The sequence below is a fragment of the Bombina bombina genome, chromosome 4 (assembly GCF_027579735.1).
Source record: "Bombina bombina isolate aBomBom1 chromosome 4, aBomBom1.pri, whole genome shotgun sequence".
Lineage (NCBI taxonomy): Eukaryota > Metazoa > Chordata > Amphibia > Anura > Bombinatoridae > Bombina > Bombina bombina.
This window is the reverse complement of record NC_069502.1, coordinates 627,751,503-627,773,342: the sequence shown is the minus strand read 5'-3', so window position 1 is coordinate 627,773,342 and position 21,840 is coordinate 627,751,503. Positions and strand designations below refer to the sequence as shown.

The window sequence follows — 21,840 nt, the reverse complement described above, 5'->3', positions numbered from 1 at the left end:
CCGCTCCATATCGCAAAACTCGCAATCTAGGTGATAGTAATTAGAAAGCAATAGACAATAACACAAGATGTCTCACATTTTTTATGAACTGAGTAGTGTTTTGTAAAGATATGTGTGAAATTAAACATTATATATAACTCTGAAATTGTTAGTATTGTTTATCACAAAATTCAAGAATTTCACGCATCTGTTGCTTACATGAAATGATAAATAATATGAGTTATTTTCCTTTCAATAAATAAGCATAGTCTTTGAAGACTTTAGCTCTTATATGGAAAGATCACAAAGAGACTTCCTGGCAACTGTGGCCGTTCAGTAGGGATACACTGGTCACAGTATTTCTAGCATTGCTTTTCAGGGATGTCATTCGGATAGCAGATGAATTAATTAGGTAACTTGTTGATCTCTCATGACGTTGCTTTCTCTTACAGCAAAGCTGACTTTTGAAATGCCTCCTGAAGCTCTCGCTAAGCAAATAAAGTGCAAAAGGGTTGACACAAGAATTGGAGAAGCTCAAAACTCGAGACACAAGAGTGATAATCATGTGTCCCAGGGATGGATCAATTTCTTTGTAGTTAAAGGAACGATACATATACAACACGTGGTTGGGAAACCAGCAGAGGGCAAAACAGCCGACAAATACTAGGACAATCTTAGCCAAGCGTTTTCGGGTTTCCATCTATAATGAGAAGAAATAAATAGCGTAATTAATACTTTGTTAACTTATACAACATTTATTTATTAATACTTGCTGCTGAAATATATTTTGAAAATATGTTTATTTTACTGTTAAGTTAATGATTTTACTTTTAAAGTGAATGTAAAGTTTCATAAATAAGTGCCCGGTTTTTAAATATACTAAAAACAGGTTCACTTTCATTCATGAAACTTTACATTGCATAGCTTTTTTTAAAATATTTACCTTTTTCTTTAGCAAACACAGACCGCAATCCTCTGCCCGCAGCTTCTCTGTACTTAGCACTTCAATGACGAAACAGGCTTCCTCCAATCACGGCATGCCCTTTACGAGATGGACGCTCTGGAGGAGCTGTGGGCACAGGATCGCGGTCTGTGTTTGCTGAAGAAAATGGTAAGTATTTAAAAAAAAAATTGCAATATAAAGTTTCATGAATAAAAGTGCCCCTGTTTTTAATAGTATTTTTTAAAACCAGGCACACATTCATGAAACATTACATTCACTTTAAGTATTTTACAGTTGCCTAGAATTACAAGGTTTTAATGCTTAATTTTCATTTAGGTATTATCCAGAGTGATCTTTTTTTTTTTTTAACACATATTTTTTCATATTAGACACAATTATTGTCTTAAAGAGACACTAATGTCAAAGTTAAACTTTCATGTTTCATATAGAGCACACATTTTGAAAGAACTTTCTAATTAACTTCTATTATCTAAATGTGCACAATATTTTTATATGCAAACTTTCTGAGGCACCAGCTTCTATTTAGTATGTTTAAGAAATCACATAATATATGTATATTCTATGGGGCCGATTTATCATTGGTCTGTCCAACATGATCCGCTCAGCGGATCATGTCCGACAGACATCGATGAATGGCGACAGCTTGTGCAATGCCGGCCCCTGCAGATTTGTGACTAATGGGCCACTAGCAGGCGGTCTTAAGACAGCTGCTTCATAACTGCTGTTTCCGGCTAGATTGATAATTCGGAGCTTGATCAATCGGCCCCATTATGTGATTGGCTGATGGCTGTCACATGATGCAATGGGAGGGAAAATAGAACTAACTTGTCAGAAAGAAATCTACTAATCATTCAAACTAAATGTTTTTGCATTGTCTTTATTATGCATTTACTGATTATGCAATTCTACTGTTTTTAGTGGTTCTTTAATATATGTTGTTGTTTTTATTACATATCTTAAATAATATATTCTTAGGTGTTTATTATATTTCATGATCAGCAATACTATTCAGTTTAATTTATAAACATACAAATACTTAAATTGTTAAGCAATTTCTCAGTACTAAAAGGGGATATAAATATTATGCAAATATATAGTTTTATCACAATATGTTGTTTTTGCTTGTTTTTCTAATAGTTTCTGACAACATTCCCCTTTGCATTGAAAACCCTCACAGTACTACAGACCAGCTGAAAATACTTTTATCCCCCCAACCATGTTATTGAAAATTTCAAAACAATATCAGTTAAAACAATAATCAAATAACAGTAGATAACATAGAAATAATTCCTTATGGTCAACAAAACTATTACATAAAAACTTTTACAACATAAATGTGCTTAAAGGGACACTGAACCCAAGTTTTTTCTTTCGTGATTCAGATAGAGCATGACATTTTAAGCAAATTTCTAATTTACACCTATTATCACATTTTCTTCATTCTCTTGGTATCTTTATTTGAAATGCAAGAATGTAAGTTTAGATGCCGGCCCATTTTTGGTGAACAATCTGGGTTGTTCTTGCTGATTGGTGGATAAATTCATCCAGCAATAAAAAGAGAGGGGGGAGAGAGAGAGCAAAAGAGAGAGGGAGAGAGAGCAAAAGAGAGGGGGGAGAAAGATAGCAAAAGAGAGGGGAAGAGAGAGAGTAAAAGAAAGGGGGGAGAGAGAGAGCGCAAAAGAAAGGGAGGAGAGAGAGTGCAAAAGAGAGGGGGAGAGAGAGCAAAATAAAGGGGGAGAGAGAGCAAGAGAGGGGGAGAGAGAGAGAGAGAGAGCAAAAGAGAGGGGGAGAGAGAGCAAAAGAGGGGGGGAGAGAGCAAAAGAGAGGGGGAGAGAGAGCGTAAAAGAGAGGGGGAGAGAGAGTGCAAAAGAGAGGGAGAGAGAGAGAGCAAAAGAGAGGGCGAGGGAAAGCAAGAGGGGGGAGAGAGAGAGCAAAAGAGGGATGGGTAGAGCAAAAGAGAGGGGGGAGAGAGAGAGCAAAAGAGAGGGGGAGAGAGAGAGAGCAAGGGGTGGGACCGCTGTACTGCATAAAATGGCCAGTGTAAACGTCTTTAGGTCTAATATATATAATATATATATATATATATATAAAATATATATACAGTATATATAAATGTATATATCTATACCTATAAATATAATAATATAAATGGGTATAGCTATATATTATACCAAAATACCATCATAGCAGAATATGTTCTATTTATGAATAAATAGAACATATTCTGCTATGTGAAGAACAGTGGAATGGAAAAAATGTGATTGTTGGGTTAGCGCACTTGAGAATTTGCCATCAGGTTTGTGCACAAGTAGGGTTTTTGTATTTTTTTCCACTTTTTTTTGCTCCATTGACTTCTATGGGGAATACATTAACACTATATTCTAAGTTTGGCTTCTTATGTGCATTGGGTAAGTGCACAAGTGAAAACTGTTTACTTTTAACTTAATACGAGTGCTACCCGAAGCCCGCAAAAAGGTTACTTCTAGCGGAGTTAGCACTCAAGCGGGAGCCTTAAATACTGCTCCAATTGTAATCTGGCCCTTACTGTTTTATACCATTCAAACTTCTTAGTCTATATTTATCAGTGTTGCCATCTAGGATCTCTGCAGTTGTATACCTAGTCAAACTTTATTTTCTTTTGTGAAACTGAATTGTTCTTTTACATAAACTTTATGTAACACCTTATCCACATTTCTACCTATTTACATAATTATTTTTTTTTATATTTAAAGATGTGACACTGTATCAAGAAACTTGAAAGTTACACTGCATTGAATTTTTGGAATAGGGGGAAATCTTGTAGAAATCATATATATCTACCCGTCTACATTCTATTGACTACAATAAACATATGGCCAGGCCAGGTCCATTAGAAATAAAAGAGAATATGTAAGTTTGACCCTAAGAAGTAAACCTAGAAGTTGAAATGAGACAATGTAAAAACACAAAAAAACTTATTGTTATGGTGAGTTTTCATATCTCAACATTTTAAGTTAAAGAAATCAATTTATTAGTCAGTATAATTTATTTATTTTTTGTACTATCACTTTTGCAGACATAGAATTCTACTCCTAGGGGCTGATTTATCAAGTGTCTGGCGGACATGAACCGCTGTAGCGAATCATGTCTGCCAGACATCCATAAATGCTGACAGCATATGCTGTCAGCATTTATCATTGCACAAGCACTTCTGGTGAATTGCTTGTGCAATGCCGCCCCTGCACATAACAGGGGGTGTCAATCAACCCGATTGTATTCTATCCGGCGTGTTTATGTCCGCCGCCTCATAGGAGGCGTACGAGTTAAGGAGCAGTAGTCTTAAGCCTGAAGGCTTGCACAGAAACAGGGGTATACGGCCCCATTCTGGGCCATGATAAATTGGTCTCCTAGTCTATACCTAAAGTTTCCCATATGAATAATAGGATGGTAAAAAAAAAAACTCTAAAGACAGCCTAAAAGACCGATGCTGTTTGTGAAGATGTTTACCATGAAACAAATCTCCCCAATTACATAAGCATGACAGCAAAAAAGTGCAATATTATATTGCAACAATGTTCAATTGTAACAAACCTGATAATGAACAATACGCCAATCCGGCAAATTGCGCTCATAAAGCATTCTGCTCCCATGCAAATGTAATCTGATTGGGCACATACACATACATATAATATAAACTCAAACTAAAACATCTGTGATCAACACAGCACAATGTCAGATATTCAGCACATCTGTGTCCTGATCACAGAGACGGCTCCACGCATAGTGTGCAACAAAACGTCATATTAGTTACCATAGTAGTGTGTTATTATGGTAACCAATATGCAGACTGCCCCCTTATTTCAGTTCTTTTGACAGACTTGCATTTTAGCCAATCAGTGCTCACTCCTCGGTAAATGCACGTGCATGAGCTCAATGTTATCTATATAAAACACAGGAACTAACGCCATCTAGTGGTGAAAAACTATCAAAATGCATTTAGATTAGAGGCGGCCTTCAAGGTCTAAAACATTAGCATATGAAACTCCTATGTTTAGCTTTCAACTAAGAATACCAAGAGAACAAAGCAAAATTGGTGAGAAAAGTAAATTGGAAAGTTGTTTAAAATTACATGCCCTATTTGAATCATGAAAGTTTTTTTTGGACTTGACTGTCCCTTTAATGCATGGTCATTCTTGTTTTAGGTAAATACTTCTGAAATCTGCAGCCCTCTATTTACACCATATAAACTCTAACTCTAGGAGAGTTCCAGAAAAATAAAACCTGGGAAAAATCTTTAGCAAGTCAGAATTTCTGCCTCCAGATCCTGAAGATGAGTAATATGAATGACTAAAACAGCATATGTATATTATGGAATTTCACCAATGTATTATTATGACATGAGTCCCAAATGCATGGGTAATTACTTTTTGGTCTTATAAGATAATTAAGATAAACACAACCTATTAAAACTGTGATTATATTAAATTTGTGAACATTTGTATAGTTCCATGGTTGACTTTGTTAATAAATAATAACTTTCTTTCATTTATAAAGAAAAATACTACATCACAGCAGAGATGTTCAACCTAACAAACTTTTGCCACAATGCAGCTCTTCAGTACACTTTTTACCCACACTTGGAATTGAACACAGCTCCTTAATTTCTCCACTTTTACAACAAACAGATACATACTCTTGGTTTCTATGCTACTATATGTGTGCTTGCTTAATTCTGGGACAATTACCGTGCAATACAATTGGTGAATCTGATGTAACTGTAGATTTTTAAAAAAAAAATTGATTTGTGTGAAAACTCACTCTGGAAAAAGTCATTTTTATTTGTGATGCTTCCAATAGGATTGATAAATGACTAAAAAGCTGTATTCTACATATATCGTTTGTTCTATATCATCTGAAAGGGGAAAACGTACTTGATTTACTCAGTGACTGACATTTACAGTGCATACACATTATTATTGATTTTAACATAAAAATGTAACACATCTTTAATAAAAACACAAATGCAGCCTTTAATTAAGACATATACTTTTAAGTCTCTTTCCAGAAATTTAAAGAGATTGGTTCATGCTTGAATCTGAATTGATTTTCTTCTAGTCAAACATTTTATATGTGATTCAGTATTTTCTTTTAAGTTGTTATGATAATGTACTTATTTTATTACAAAGCTATAAAAACATACACGTCTGAGACTGCTATCCATTCGATGATTGGTCTTGTCTCAGTTGAAGGTATTGGGTTCAGTTCAAAGAAGGCACTTTTTAGCATTGAAAAGTGCTTTTTCTTAGTGAGAGATGATGGATCAAAAAGGCTTTTACTCCAAATAGATATAAAACACATTTACACCTAATGCACTAGTCAATAGAGCATTAAAGTTAATTATATCTATTTTTTCCTTTTGAGTATGTGGTTCCTGTAATGGTATTTTTCATCATAACAACTACATTGATCACCCCATTAGTTAAAGGTGATTGTAAAAACAATGTGAACGTAATTTTTTATTCTTGTGTGTGTAATAAATAAATGTAAATATATATAATTAAATCTGATATGGATTTAACACGCAATTCCAAAAAATGTCAACCAGTCTTCTGTTCAATTCTAAATTCAATATTACCCAAGTGAAAGCTCAGCCTTTTGTATGCAGTGAACACACACATTTTTTATTGCAAGTAAATGTAACATTTTGTCTCCATTGGGGCCTTTCTGAAGGTCTTTTCCCTACATATTTAATATGTAAACATTTAGCTGTATTGGTCCAATAGACAACATTTCAAAATAATCAAAATATTGCAGTATACAATGATATCTTTTTTATTGAACTAACGTGACATTTAAACGTCAAGCTTTTGAGAGTTTTCTCTCTTCCTCAGGTCTTCCTCACTCACCTGTTCCCCTTCTCTAACAACATCTTGTTTAAAGATTATGGGCTATATTTATCAAAGCGTCAACTGATAATACGCTGGAATCACGCATCAAATTTGACGCGAGATTGATCCGCCAGAGTTAACAAAACATCATGATTGTCCAATGTTGAAATGTGTGACGTAATATACGCTCCCACGATCTCAATCTGACGCAGATCGATGCTTGTGTTATTCGAGTGGAAAACTGTGGTATTTGAGCGAAATTCTGATCATTCACCCTCCTTATCGACTCTATTTGAACCTTTTACAATGTTATCAAAAATTCAACTGTTACGCTTGCGTCTATTCCGACACAGCGTACCTATTGTTCAAACCACCACCTCCGAGGCCGCGGATGCCATAGAAATCAATGGGTTTGAAAAATCATAAAAGTTTGTGATCCTTTTTAGACGCTGAGACAACTATGACCAATACAACATTTTTAAATAGCATTGTCTTTATAAGTCATGTTTAGCAATGTTAAAACACCACATTATACCTCAATTCACTCTGCAAATATTTTACAACAAAGGATAGCAAAACAATGAAAACTGTTGCATATCAAATTCATGCAAAATACATTTAAAATGACATTTTCCTTCCCACAAAGGATAGCAAGAGACCGAAAACTATTGCACACTAATTACATTTAAATATGTTAAACTTTGCATTCTCTTTCTAAGTCATGTTTGGCAATGTTAATACACACATTATTCCTCAATTCATTTTGTAAATATTTTACAACAAAGGATAGCAAAAACAATGAAAACTGCTGCAAACAAAATACATGAAAATATATTTAAAATGGCATTCTCCTTCCCACAAAGGATAACAAGAGATGGAAAACTATTGCACACTAATTACATTTAATATGTTCAAAATTGGATTCTCTTTCTAAGTCATGTTTGGCAATGTTAATACACCACATTGCTCTTTAATATGGGAGTCTGAAAACACCATAATCACTGATCTTTTAAGCCCCCACGGTGCTGCCATCCAAAAACAGAAAACCAGAGTAATAATTTTATCTATAGCTAAATACTCATGTGTTGTGCATAAGTATTTTAGTTAATTGCACAATCAATATCAAACATACACCTGCATTTACAGCTGGTGAACTCACCTGGAAGGTGCTTCCATACATATTTACCTTCTAAACAACAACTTTGTGCTCATACAATGACGCATACATGGAAAAAATCATGTAAACTTGTCATGTTATATACTGTGTGTCGCAGAAGTAATTCAGTTATTCTTATCAATCATATATCAATCGTCCACAGCTGATTTTCAGCTGGTTAACTTGTCATGTGGGAGGTGCTTGCATACATTTTCATCTGGTGAACTTGTCATCTGGGAGGTGCTTCCATATATTTTATCTTATAAAAACACTTTTTGCTCGTATAATCAAAAATACAGAACATCTGTCAATAATTTGTCTGTTATGTAATGTGTGGCGCATAAGTTATTCAATCAATTACTGCAATCATTTACAGCCGGAGAACTTGGCACTAAAAAAAGGGGTTTAAATCGACACACTTCATTTCATTATTCTTTTGCAATCGAGATCATTAACATGGTACAGTTTGTCCTGTTACTACAAAGACACAGAGCAAGATGGGTGATGATAGCTGTGGAGCGTCAAAAAAGACGCCAGCGGGTGCTGAGGGTTTTCCTGCCTATGGTTGGTCTCCATGCTCTAAGTGATCGAGAGGTGATCCGTTGATTTTGACTCAATAGGGCTTCTGTTGAGAGGCTCTATGTCAAAATCAAGGACTCTCTTGAACCACTGACTGCAAGGACTAGGGCAATCCCTGGGATGGTAAATTTACTATCGGTCCTCTATTTTTTGGCAACTGGATCGTTCCAGGATGTGACAGGTCTAGGCGTAAGTATGAACTAGGCAACCTTCTCCCATCATCTGAAGGTTTTCATTAATGCCTTGCACCAATGCCTAGTCCATCATGTTCACTTCCCCAATACACCTGAGGAGTGGCATGCTGTCAGGCTCCAGTTTTATCATCTTGCTGGGGTGCCAAGAGTAATGGGGGCCATAGATTGCACGCATTTATTGGTGCAGCCTCCCAGGGGAAGAGAGGAGCCATAACCAATTGCTGAATATCCAGGTAATCTGTGACGCCAGATTGAGGATAATGAGCATCTGCTCTGGATTGCATGGTTCCAATCACGATTCCTTCGTCTTCCAGAATTCTGACATGTACGGTCGGTTCCAGGAGGGACAAATGCCAGAGGGAATCCTCATAGGTAAATATCTCTTATATTTTTACACATATGTATATTATAGATTTTAGTACTTCTGATTGCTAATATCAATTCTCTATTTCTTTTACGCAGGTGATTCTGGATATTCTTCTCTTCCGTGGCTATTCACACCCGTCAACAACCCCAACAGAGTGGAAGAGGTGCACTACGAGGCCCACATCGCCACACAATCAGTGATTGAGCTCACCTTTGGCATATTAAAGAGCCATTTCTGATGCTTGGACATCTCTGGCGGGGTTCTTCAGTACGCCCCCTCAAAAGTATCTTTGATTTTCCTTATATGCTGTATGTTACACAACATTGCCATTAAAATCCCTGATATAGATCTGGAGAGCTTGGATTCCCCTAGTATGGCAATCATTTAGCTCTATTAGAGGAAATAATGCAAGTGGAGTCAAAGCTCGAGCAGACTGTATTCAGAAAGTTTTTGGCCAATAATGTTGTCAGTATTGACAGTGTAACATACAGTATTTTTATTTCTGCAATATTATTTAACACTATTGTTTTATTTCAAAAGATGTGATATTTTGGATATTTTGCAATTATTGTCTTTTAAATATTGACTAAATTATATTTTATTTACCTGTCTTGCTATTGACCAAATAAAGATCTTAAAATAAAAAAAATGGTACACAACTCTGTTTTTCATGTTAAAGTATTTCTATGATTGTCATATATTTTATGAATATATATTTTTTTTTTTTTACATTTACAAAAAATTGGTAACAAGGTTTTAATCTCTTGTGTTTGGTAATGTTAAAGTGACAGCATAGTCAAAGTTAAACCTTCATCAATCAGATAGGGCATGTAATTTAAAGCAACATTCCTATTTAAATTCTATATATCCTTCTTTCTTCTATTTTTGTTCTTATTTGAAAGATCAAACTAGGTAGGCTCATCTGGTAATATCTAAGAACTTCATGGTTACCTCTTATCACATTCAATATTTAGCTTTTCGAAGCAGGGGAGTGGTTTTTCATGTGAGCCTTATAGATAACATTGCTCTCATGCACATTGCTTGTGGCAGACACTGCACTAATTGGCTAATATGCAAAAAATATTAAATTAAATATCATGGAATCAGAGGTTTGTCATGAGATGCTTAGATACAATGTAATAAGAGGTCAAATTTATAATAAACGAAAATTAAACAAAAAATATGTTATTTAAGGATTTATGTGGGACATAAATGATTAAACAACTTTACATTTCACTCATACAACAACATTTGATTCATTCTGTTGGTATCATTTGTTGAAGGAGCAGCAATGCACTACATGATTCTAAATTAATACATGTGTGAGCCAATTACAATATATATATATATATATATATATATATATATATATATATATATAGTAGCAGAAATAAAAACTTGCACTCACTGGGTATTTAAAAAATCAGATTTACTGTGACAAGCGTAACGTTTTGGGAATTTTCCATCCCCTTCCTCAGGACTTTCCATATATATATATATATATATATATATATATATATATATATATATATATATATATATATATATAAAACACACAGAGAAAGTCCAGCACTCACTTACAAGCTCTCAGCTAAGATTAAAAGCAAAAATGGTAGGGTTAGTTACCTGTGCACCCTTCACTTGTTCTGAGTTTGTTGGATTGAGGTCTTGCATTGTGTAGCTGCTTTAGGGACCCAGGTTTTGGTAGGGACCTTGACAAGGTACCTGGGCTTGTCCCATTTGGCCAAATGCGGTAACTTCCAGAGATGTATTCTTATCTGCTCATGAGATTAAAGGAATACTAAAAACAAAGATTTGCTTTCATGAATCCGATAGAGCATGCAGTTTGAAGCAACCTTCTCCTATCATCAATTTATCTTCATTTCTTGCTATCTTTATTTAAATAGCAGGAATGTAATTTTTGAAGTTCATAACCTGGGTTGTTCTTGCTGATTGGTGGATACATGCTTCCACCATTAAACACGTGCTGTCCAAAAAATTGTGGTCTCCTTAGCTTAGATGCCTTATTTTGTGAATAAAGATAGCAAGAGAACGAATATAAATTGATATTAGTAAATTAGAAATTTGCTTAAAATTGCATGCTCTGTCTGAATCATAAAAGAAAATATTTGTGTTCAGTGTCCCTTTAACTACATATGTTTTTCAGAAAAGGATAGAAGAGAAGGAATCAATTTACATAATAGAATTAAATTACAAAATAGTTTACTATTACATGCTATTTATGATTCATGAAATAACTATTTTGGATTCATGTACCTTTTAATAGAACTGAGTTGTTTATGCAAAACTCGTGACTATCTAATGGTTTATCTATTTTGTGTAAACAATAAAAACTCTGGTGTAGATTGACCCCTTAATAAACAGAGCAAAGTATATCTTACCCATGCCATGAATTTGAACAACAAGCATTTGTAACATTTGTATTATGTAAATAAAAAAACACATTTATTAAGTCAGAATATCATTTATTCATATGATAATCTTAAAACAAGAAAAAATTTTTTTAACAAGAATAATCAAAATTAAATTATAACTCATATATTAAATAAATTAAGCTAAAATAGAACAACTAAGTGCTCTAATCTTTTTAACTCTTAGAAACAGGGGGAGATCGGGGAAGTGATCTCTCTCTTGATGACCGGTGATGTATCAGCATAAAGAGTTTGCGGTTAAAATGCCAGTTGTCTTCGTCTGCCCTCTCCCTGCACTCCAATTCCCCCTGCTCTATAGCTACCCTGACCCTGTCTACCGCTAACCTCTCCCTATCGAAATTTAACCTAGCACTATCCCTCTATCTTTCATATAAATATATTTCCCTCTCTAAATCTATTATTCCACTATCCCTCTGTCTTTCATATGCAAATTTTTCCCTCTCTAAATCTATTCTTCCACTTTCTATTCTCAATCTTTCCCTGTCTAACTCTAATTTTTCCCTATCTTATTGAATGCCCCTCTCTATGATCTGTCCCTGTTGCTCGACAGATAATCTCAGTGCCCCATGCAACTTCTGGTGACCATCCCTGTACTGCCTGGTCAGATTCAACATTTCATGAATGGCTTCATCTTCATTTAGTTGTTAGGGTCCAGGATCAGCATGGCCATGAGCTGCTGAGGCATGAGCAGCAGGGGCAGAAGGGGAGCCAGGGTCCAGAGCAGCTGAGTCTTCTGGGGCAGGAGAGGCAGCATGGATGAGAGTATCTGTATCCGATTCTCCCTGGGAGATTTCCTGCTCCTGTGATTCGTGAGATAGGTTCTCTCCCAGGAACTCCTCCTCTTCCTCATCCACAATTGCTCTCATCTCTCGAAGACAAACTGTGGTCTCCTGAGACACTTCCTATGCACGTCCGGTATCTAAAGAAAAGGTAAAAAACAAATATTATAACCACATGTAATTTAAAGGGAAAGATTAAAGGCTTATGAAAGTAAACAAATAGCTTTCATGATTCATATATAGAATATAAATGTAAGACACTGTAGTTTAACATGCACAATTCTGATAGTTAATGTTATCTTAAAGGTATATTCCATCAAAGGTTAGAATCCACATGAATGCATTTCATATTTGAATATAAGCATTTTTGCAATATACATGTATTAACAAAAGTGTTTCTAATAAAAGCTATAGCTGTTTCAAAAGTGTATTTAAGTATGCACCATGCACCAGTATTTTCAGCACAGCACTTGTTAAGAGAACCAAAAGTGCTTGTAACATATGGTTTTGACCTAATTTCTTAATTACTGACATGATACATGCCCCAATTGTTCTCTGAGCAGCTGCAGTATTTAAAATGCTGGTGCGCTGAGAATATCTAGCAATTATTCACATTAACCTGCATAGAAAAATGTTAACAATAAAACAGTGATAACTTTTAATTGAAGTATATATATATATATATATATATATATATATATATATATACAATTTAAAGATTACAGCACTCTCACAAACTCTTGCAAACTCGGCGATATTCACACCAGGGTGCATCAGGGATACAATAAAGAAATGAAGAAAATGCACTTACTGGATTAAAAGTTTCAAATAGCTTTACTATGTGAAGTTTCGAGGCTTTTACCGCTTCCTCAGACAAAAAAATTGTGAACATTGAAACAATATAAAGACATACATCAACCCCTCTCCTCAGTGCACCACCAATAGCATGTGAGCCAGTATTCATTGCAATCAAATAAGGAGTTTAAAATGTTTAAGACATTTAAAACATTAGGAGCTCTGATTAAGGCCCATACAGGTATTAAGCTAAAATCTAAAAACATTATAATATTGTACACTATTTAGTGGATATCACATTTGTATATATGTATATATTATGAAACTGTTTATATTTGATGATGTATTTGTTGGTGTATTGCACTGTATCCTAGCGATATGGGGAAATCAGCATATGACCTAAAGGTTAATAAGCTAATTGATTGCAATGGATACTGGCTCGCATGCTATTGGTGGTGCACTGAGGGGAGGGGTTAATGTATGTCTTTATATTGTTTCAATGTTCACTATTTTTTTGTCTGCGGAAGAGGTGAAAGCCCCGAAATGTCACATAGTAAAGCTGTTTGAACCTTTTAAATCCAGAGAGTGCATTTTATTAATTTCTTTATTGTATCCCTGATGCACACTGGTGTGAATATCGCTGAGTATGCAAGAGTTTCTGAGAGTGCTGTAATCTTCAAATTGGATATACTACTTATATTCAGCACCCTCCCACTGGCTAAGGATCTCCTCTACCCCAGTTCCATCACTTCACTATCACTATCCCACTGGCACTTTAGGACACGTGACTCACTTTTTTACGGATTCACCTGGGATATTGGTGATTACCTCTAAGGCCCAAGCAACATGGAAACAGCACAAACAAGGGCTAACCATGAAGTAATACCAACCAAGGTTGAATGAGCAGAAGTATTATCATTCATGGATGAGTATGCAGTAAGGATACTGTTTGATACAGTAATTTAGAATACCACAGGACCGGAATCAGCAAATTCAATCTACCTGCAATTGCTGAAATTGAAACAAAGAGAGACTGATCTACAACTACATGGCACTTACTTAACAGTGTACTACAAGCGGAAGATGATCCTGAGAGGATTCAGAGCAAGAAATGTCCCTACAATAGGTAGACCCAACACAGAATTCTGTAAGAAATCGTGCACATTGCTTAATAAATGTTCATTGGACTTGATTTTGTTGGTAATAGAGGAAGTCAGAACCCAACTGGGGAAAGTGAAAAATGAGATCAGCTTATTCTGACTCAGATAGTTGTAATAGTGATCTATCCCTTGCTGAGACCTCTATGTCTGGCCTGTATAAGAAGATACAATCACTGCAAACAATCCTTGTCAGATAGCTGAACTCACTAATACCTTGTCCATCCACAAAGTTGCTTTATTCTGAATATCAGGTTACAGCAAATAATAAAATACAGCAGATGAATGGTTACAGTATTTAAGCGGTCAAAAGTTGATACTGATTGTAGCTTGCAATGTATTAACATGAGTGCTTGTTACATGAGGCCTGTTAGCTGCAGCCATGACACAGGAAAACATCATCACACTACAAGGGCGAAGCAATACACAAAAAGGAAATGCATAATAGGTCAGAGGTAAGATACTGTAGAAAACAGGAGCATTACCAAAAAGGGTCACTAGATGGTAGTACCGAATAAACATAGGGAAGCCTTGAGAAAAATGGCTTAAAAATATATAATTTCTTAACTATAACAACATGAATATTAACAGAGGCTATGTAATATTCTATGCCCCATTGAGGCAGCACACAGATTAAAGAATATCAAGAATCATTAACCGATTTCAAGAACAAAAAATCTCCAATATGTTATGGAGGATTATAAAAATAAGAAGGTTTATAAATGGACATTAACCCCTGAGGAGCGCAACACTTATTTCCAGAGGAGACCACGGAGACAGAGGTGGTACACCAGACGTCAACTAAATACTATTGACAGCATCTCTGGCACAGTCAATGAGGCACCTTCACCTTTACAACAATCCCAAAAACAGGCTGAGGGATTCCAATCTTTTTTAGGGGTAACCACCAAGTCTGGCCACAGATGCAGAAAAGAAGGCCACACACGAGGCGAGGGGGGTTCTGCAAGAAGACTACCTACACATGGAAGAATGAGGAGGAACTAGTTTTAATCTCAGCTCAAGAACGATGACTGAGTATGAACTTAAAGTCGTCAATAGGGGCCTCAGTTTTGTCCCAAAAGCACAAACCAGACCATTTGACGTATGGCTTGATCTGAACAAATTTCAGCGGACTCTGAAATTAAAATACTTTTTTCAGTTCAACACTATGGAGCCTACTGCTAAGTCATTTAAACGTCCCAGTATATTTGATCTAGTACAAATCAATCCAAGCATCTAGACGTATATGCGCCTGGTTACACAAGAGGCACAAACCATGTTTAACGCCAAGACTCAACAGAACATCTCTGCTGAAGAAAGATCGGCCATCTCTGACCTAGCCCAGGACCCCAAGATCGTCATTAGACTCGCCAATAAGGGTGGGGCACTAGAATCCAGAAATCTGTACAAAAAAGCGCAAACAGACTCAAGTGTAGATGAATGACATAAACACGCCACACTAATGTATTGCACTTACAATGTAAAATACTTTATTAGGTGTTATAACAAATCCCCATCATCCAAAGTAAATTGTGGATAAAAAGCCCTCCGTATAATAATAAAGTCACTTCTTTTCCTCCAAGTGAGCCTCTCGATGTACCCGCAGCTCAGATTGCAATAGCCGTGTTGAAAGGCAGATGCCAATGACTCTGATGTGAAGCACTGCTATGGGCTGTAGTATGGCCCCGTCATATGACAACCTTTATATGGCGGACTATGAAGCAACAGCAATGAAGGTATATGACAATCCCAGCATATCATTCTATAAAAGATATATAGATGATGACTTCCTCATATGAAATGAGCAGAGCAATGATCTTGAAGGATGGGTCTCCGAACTCAATTCCATGAAGACCAGTGAAATTCAAACTTGTGTTCAGTGATGAAAAGATTGATTTTTTGGATTTAAGGATATTCAAAAATGATACAAAATTGGCCACAACTCTATATCAGAAGACTACAGATCGCAACTCAATCCTCCTGGCTACCAGCAATCATTCCAGGTCACTAAATAGGGCTATTCCTAAAGCCCAATTGACCAGGGTGATGAGGAACAACACATTTCCAGACAAAGCATCCATGCAAGTACAGGAGTTGTCTGAAAAATTCCTGAAGAGAGGATATGTCGAACCAATGATTAAAGCCATTACGGAGATGTCACTAAAATGAATCAAGAGACCTTACTTGCTGGTAAGGAGAGACGTGACACAGAGCAGAGGGTTACGATGACCACCACATTTTGTCCTACATCCCATCTACTAGCAAAAGGTATACAGAAGTACTGGCGGGTCCTCCAAACTGACCACAACTTACCGTTTACAGGGAGCATGATACCAAGAATAGGGTATAAAAGAAACAGCAATTTGAAAGACCTCTTGATGAAGACTGACCCAACACACTGCTATAAGCAGGAACAGTGGCTAAGGGCAAAGAAACAAGGGTCATACAGATGTCCAAGTTGCACGACATGTAGTGCCATGATACAAGGTTCAACATTCAGGCACCAACATAGCAACAAGCAGTATAAAATCTGACATTACATGAAATGTTCAACCAAGTTTGCGCATTACTTATTCAGCTGTGTCTGTGGGAAATTTTATGTGGGAAAGACGGACGATGACATTAGGAAGAGAATGGCCAATTACCGGAGTACAATCAGGGCAGCTTTGGATACTAATAAGACTGATCAACCTGTTGCACGCCATTTTCTAGAAGGCAAACATACTGTCAAGGACCTAAGGTTTATACTGATCGTTTCTGCAACACAGTTCAGGTAACCCCATTATGGGTTTATAATAAATGCTCCGTATTGGACATGTAACAAACATCAATATTGCTTAACACAAAGTTAACACATATGCATTAGTTGCTACTTATCAGTTGTTATACGGCGTATCCATGTTTAGTAAAAGTCACAGACCCTGACCCACCCTATTTCCCTGCTGCTCATTTTAAAAAGTTAAGCTAAAATATAAAAACATTATAATATTGTACACTATTGAGTAGATATCACATTTGTATATACTGTATGTATATATTATGCCACTGTTTATATTTGATGATGTATTTGTTGGTGTATTGCACTGTATCCTAGCGATATGGGGAAATCAGCATATGACCTAAAGGTTAATTAGCTAATAGATTGCAATGGATACTGGCTCATATGTTATTGGTGGTGCACTGAGGGGAGGGGTTGATGTATGTCTTTATATTGTTTCAATGTTCACAATTTTTTTGTCTGAGGAAGGGGTGAAAGCCTCAAAATGTCACATAGTAAAGCTGTTTGAAACTTTTAAGTCCAGAGAGTGCATTTGTAATTTTAAACAACTTTTTAACTTACTTTTATCATCAAATTTGCTTTGTTCTTTCGTTATTCTTAGTTGAAAGCTAAACCTAAGTAGGCTCTTATGCTAATTTCAAAGCCCTTGAAGGCCGCCTCTGCATTTGACAGTTTTTCACAGCTAGAGGGTGTTAGTTCATATGTTTCATATAGATAACACCGTGCTCATGCACGTGAAGTTATTTAAGAGTCAGCACTAATTGCCTGAAATGCAAGTCTGTCAACAGATCTGAGATAAGGAAGCATTCAGCAGAAGCTTAGATACAAGGTAATTACAGAGGTAAAAAGTATATTTCTATAACAGTGTTTGCTATGCAAAACTGGGGAATGGTAAATAAAGGGAATATCTATCTTTTTAAACAATAACATTTTTGGTGTTCACTATCCCTTTAAATCATATGGGTAAGAGCATTTTAATTAAACAAAATCTAACATTAAACAACATACCTGTTGTTCGGCCAACGCTTGCTGTTTCAGGGGTGCTGCACATTAGGTCAGTCTGTGTTGATGCTGAGGAGAAGCTGTGGCTGGACTTAGTATGGATACTGACTGCCAATGGTAGTGTGGCATCACCATCATCAGTAGCAGCAGCAGCAGCACTGGTAGATGCTGGAAAACATATAAAAAAATGAAAAAAATCAGTTGCGGCATTGATAATGCATGTAATAAAACTTTAATTACCTGCCAAATCATCAGTATCATGCCCAACCTCATCCAGACCGAGCGTTATATTTCTCCCCAACTTCTCCATCAGCAGAGTCTTGTATGTAGAGAGCTGTAGTGCGTGCAGACTTTTTCTCCCTGGCTAGCTTGGCCTTCAAGATTCTCTTGATATCAGAAAATCTTTTTTTACAATGCTCCACCAATTTCGAATGAGTGCCTTCAACAGAGACACTGTCAGCTATATCTTTCCAGATCTGTTGCTTTCTGGAGAGGGAGGTCTGCTTGCCTTTGGAACTATAAATAAAATCATAGTGATCCAGAACCTTGGTTACAAGAACCCGGTCAAAATTGGTCAAAATTGAACTGTATATTTTGCCCAGATTTGTGTTACCCTTCTCAGCAGACGCCATATACAGTCCAAGAAAAAAAAATACAAGAAAGTCGCCAAAAAAAAAAAATTACTCTTACTGAGCTCACACATATAAGCTTACTAAGAACACATATTAGACTCCATTTTCATGCACCTTTTATAGTTAATTAGTCATAAAGTAATCAATCAGCCTTTATCAATTTAATATACAATTAATAATTAAAGTGTTTTAGAGTATAATCTTTGTTTACACAGTTATTCAATTCTTAAAGTATATCGTATTCATGAGTTCATCATTCTTGATGCATATAATATTAAATGTTCAAATAAATGTAATAGAAAAAATTACCTTAATATCTTGTTTTTCATCAACTTATTATTGTTATATAATCAATCATCTGATCAATCTAATTAGCCAACATTAATGTAATCTATGTCTATGTATTTAAATAAAGACATTTAAATTTGTTTTATACTTGGATCATTAGTAACGCACAACTAATTCTTATATTCTTACAGGATATACTTTGCATAAGGCAGTCATTGGTGACACATATAATATAATATGTTTAAAGATTTACTGTGTGGATTACATATAAATGGTCATGAACACATAATGTGTCAGGATCTCTGTCACTGTCTCTTTAACTGCATTCATTCTTCCTGACGTTTTTGATTGGTTACTCCTCCTTTAATGCCGCCAACTAACTTTCACACATTGCTTAGTATTCTGAAAGTAGCAGCGCTACTCCTCTGGACCTGAGCTGATATTCTATTCAATTTCTGCAAACCTTCTAGGAGTTACGTCTCTTTATTTGCACCAAACTTCTTTCACAGAAGTCTTGCCACTTACCTGAGCCTGATCCCTTGAAAAATACTTGGATACATTGCAACAACATTGCTCCCTAACAAACCGCTACTGGTAGTTCACGGACTCAGAAATAGGAATGCAAGTATTTCTTTAATGTTATTCAAACCAAGCTAATATGTTGTGCTTAACGATTGCCTAATATTCAACCTACCTTAATCCATCTGGCTTAAACTAAGAACTTTTGTCTGTTTCTTACGATTTATGGTTGAGATGTAATCCTTCAGTCTAACCTCAGGTTTTGTGTATGACTCTTCCTCTTATGGACTTCCGGTAGCTACCGTTCCAACTAGTAACAATAAGGAGTTACAGCAGTGACCTACGTCTCTCCACTTTCAAGTTCGTCTGGCAAGATAAAGGTACTTTCCTTGTGGTATACTGTTTTTACTTGCGTGCCTGCATTTTCTGATTTAACATAAGACTTATTAGATAACTCTGCCTTTTCATAAGCTACAATATCCTAAATGTGTTAAACAAATTCAAAGACCGCTATAACAAATTAGACAACTGCCAATCTGCTGATAAACTTGGAATAACAACAATTTGTCTAATTAATGGTATTCTTTAGTATAACCTGATCAACAAATAAGGATTCAGCTGGTTACAACTAAACAGCATTTATTTCATATATTCTGCTGTGTAATAATTATAACCAATTTTGGAAGGTTATTTTTCATATTATCCATAAATTCTTCACTGAATAATCCTGAAATCCATTTTCCCGATAGTGGTATTTCTAAAATTACAGTGAAACAAACAAAATATTAAAATGAATAGGAAGATCTGCAGCTGTGTTAGTTAAAAGAAAATTGCAGGTTTCTTACATAATACTAAGCCCGAAAAAAGATGGAACCAGCAGACCTACCACAAATTGTATATAATCTCTCCCAAAAAGTAGATCAACTGGCACAAGGTTTACACGATTTACAAGTAGAGAACCAGTCTCTAAGAAACATAATTAGAGATTCCATTGATGTGAAATCTAATCATCAAGACCTGACTCCAGAACCACAAGTTTCTCTGCATGAGAACTTTTCTGGTAACAGGAAGGCATATAGGCAATTTAAAAACTCCTGTTAGTTGTTATTTAATCTAAAACCCAGAAGTTACCCCACTGAGAGAATAAAAGAGTTAAGCACAATATCTTTCCTTAGAGGGGAGCCTAGAACCTGGGAGGATACCCTCTGTGAATCCGATGACCCGGTACTTGGGTCCCTAGAGGATTTCTTTTCTTCCATGGATGAACTTTTTCAAGACGCTGATGTTCAACTGACAGCCAAAGCCTCCATGATGAATCTAAAACAAGGAAAAAGACCAGTGGAGGAATACATAACCAAATTTAAATTATATGCTGCACATTCACAATGGAATCAAATTGGGCCTTGCTGAGGGTCTTAAGGATGAACTAGCCAGGATTGAATTACCCAAGACTTTGGAAGCCATGATGAGATTGGCTATACAATTTGACCGTAGGCTTCATGAGAGGAGGACTGAACTATACTCCTCAGAGACTCATCCAAAGAGTTGTGTAAGCCCACCTGTTCCTCAACCTTACTCTTCCACCAAACAACAAGCTGAACCGATGGAGATTGGAATAATAAGAGGCCCACTAACTTCTGAGGAAAGATTCTGTAGGAAGTCCAAGAGTCTATGTATGTACTGTGCAAATACATTACACACAGTACAAGATTGCCCAATTCTAATAAAAAATAAAAAAAGTTAGTTTATGTATTTACATTCTTCAGTACAAAATGCCAACAAAAGATCTTATTGTATCTTATCTCTTTCTCTACAGTGGGAACTAAAACAACTGAAAACTGACACCATCATTGACTCAGGAGCTTATGGGAGTTTTATTGATTACCACATTGTTAAAACAAATAAAATTCCTCTTATATTGAAGAAAACACCCATTTGTGTTTGTGTCATCTATGGTTCTACAATCACTACAGGTCCTATAACACATCACACCGTACCTATATTAGTTATTGTTTTAGGTCACACGGAGTTGTTATCTTTTGATGTCTTACCCTCACCACATTTTCCTAGTTTTAAGTGGCTCCAACTACATAAGCATTCTATTGAAGGGTCTCCTTTTCAGATAAAATTCACTTAAATTACTGTAGAGATACCAGCTATCATAAGCATTTGCTCTTACAATCTGTGTCTCAGAATGAAGGGTTACCCTCAGAATATATTGATTTTCTAGACGTCTTCAGTAAAACCGAGGCCAAAAACTTCCCTCCACATCGCATATATGACTGCCCTATACAACTTCAACCAGGAGCTAGTATTCCATACGGTCATCT

The 21,840-nt window shown here is 35.9% G+C and overlaps 1 protein-coding gene across 1 annotated transcript in view; it reads right to left on the bottom strand.

Moving 5' to 3' along the window:
- Window positions 1–280: 280 nt before the first annotated feature.
- NMBR (neuromedin B receptor) overlaps window positions 281–21,840 on the bottom strand; it is a 619,461-nt gene continuing 597,901 nt past the window's right edge. The window contains exon 3 of the mRNA XM_053712118.1: window positions 281–679. Within this exon, the coding sequence (XP_053568093.1) occupies window positions 281–679 (399 nt within the window). The remainder of the gene's footprint in view (window positions 680–21,840) is intronic.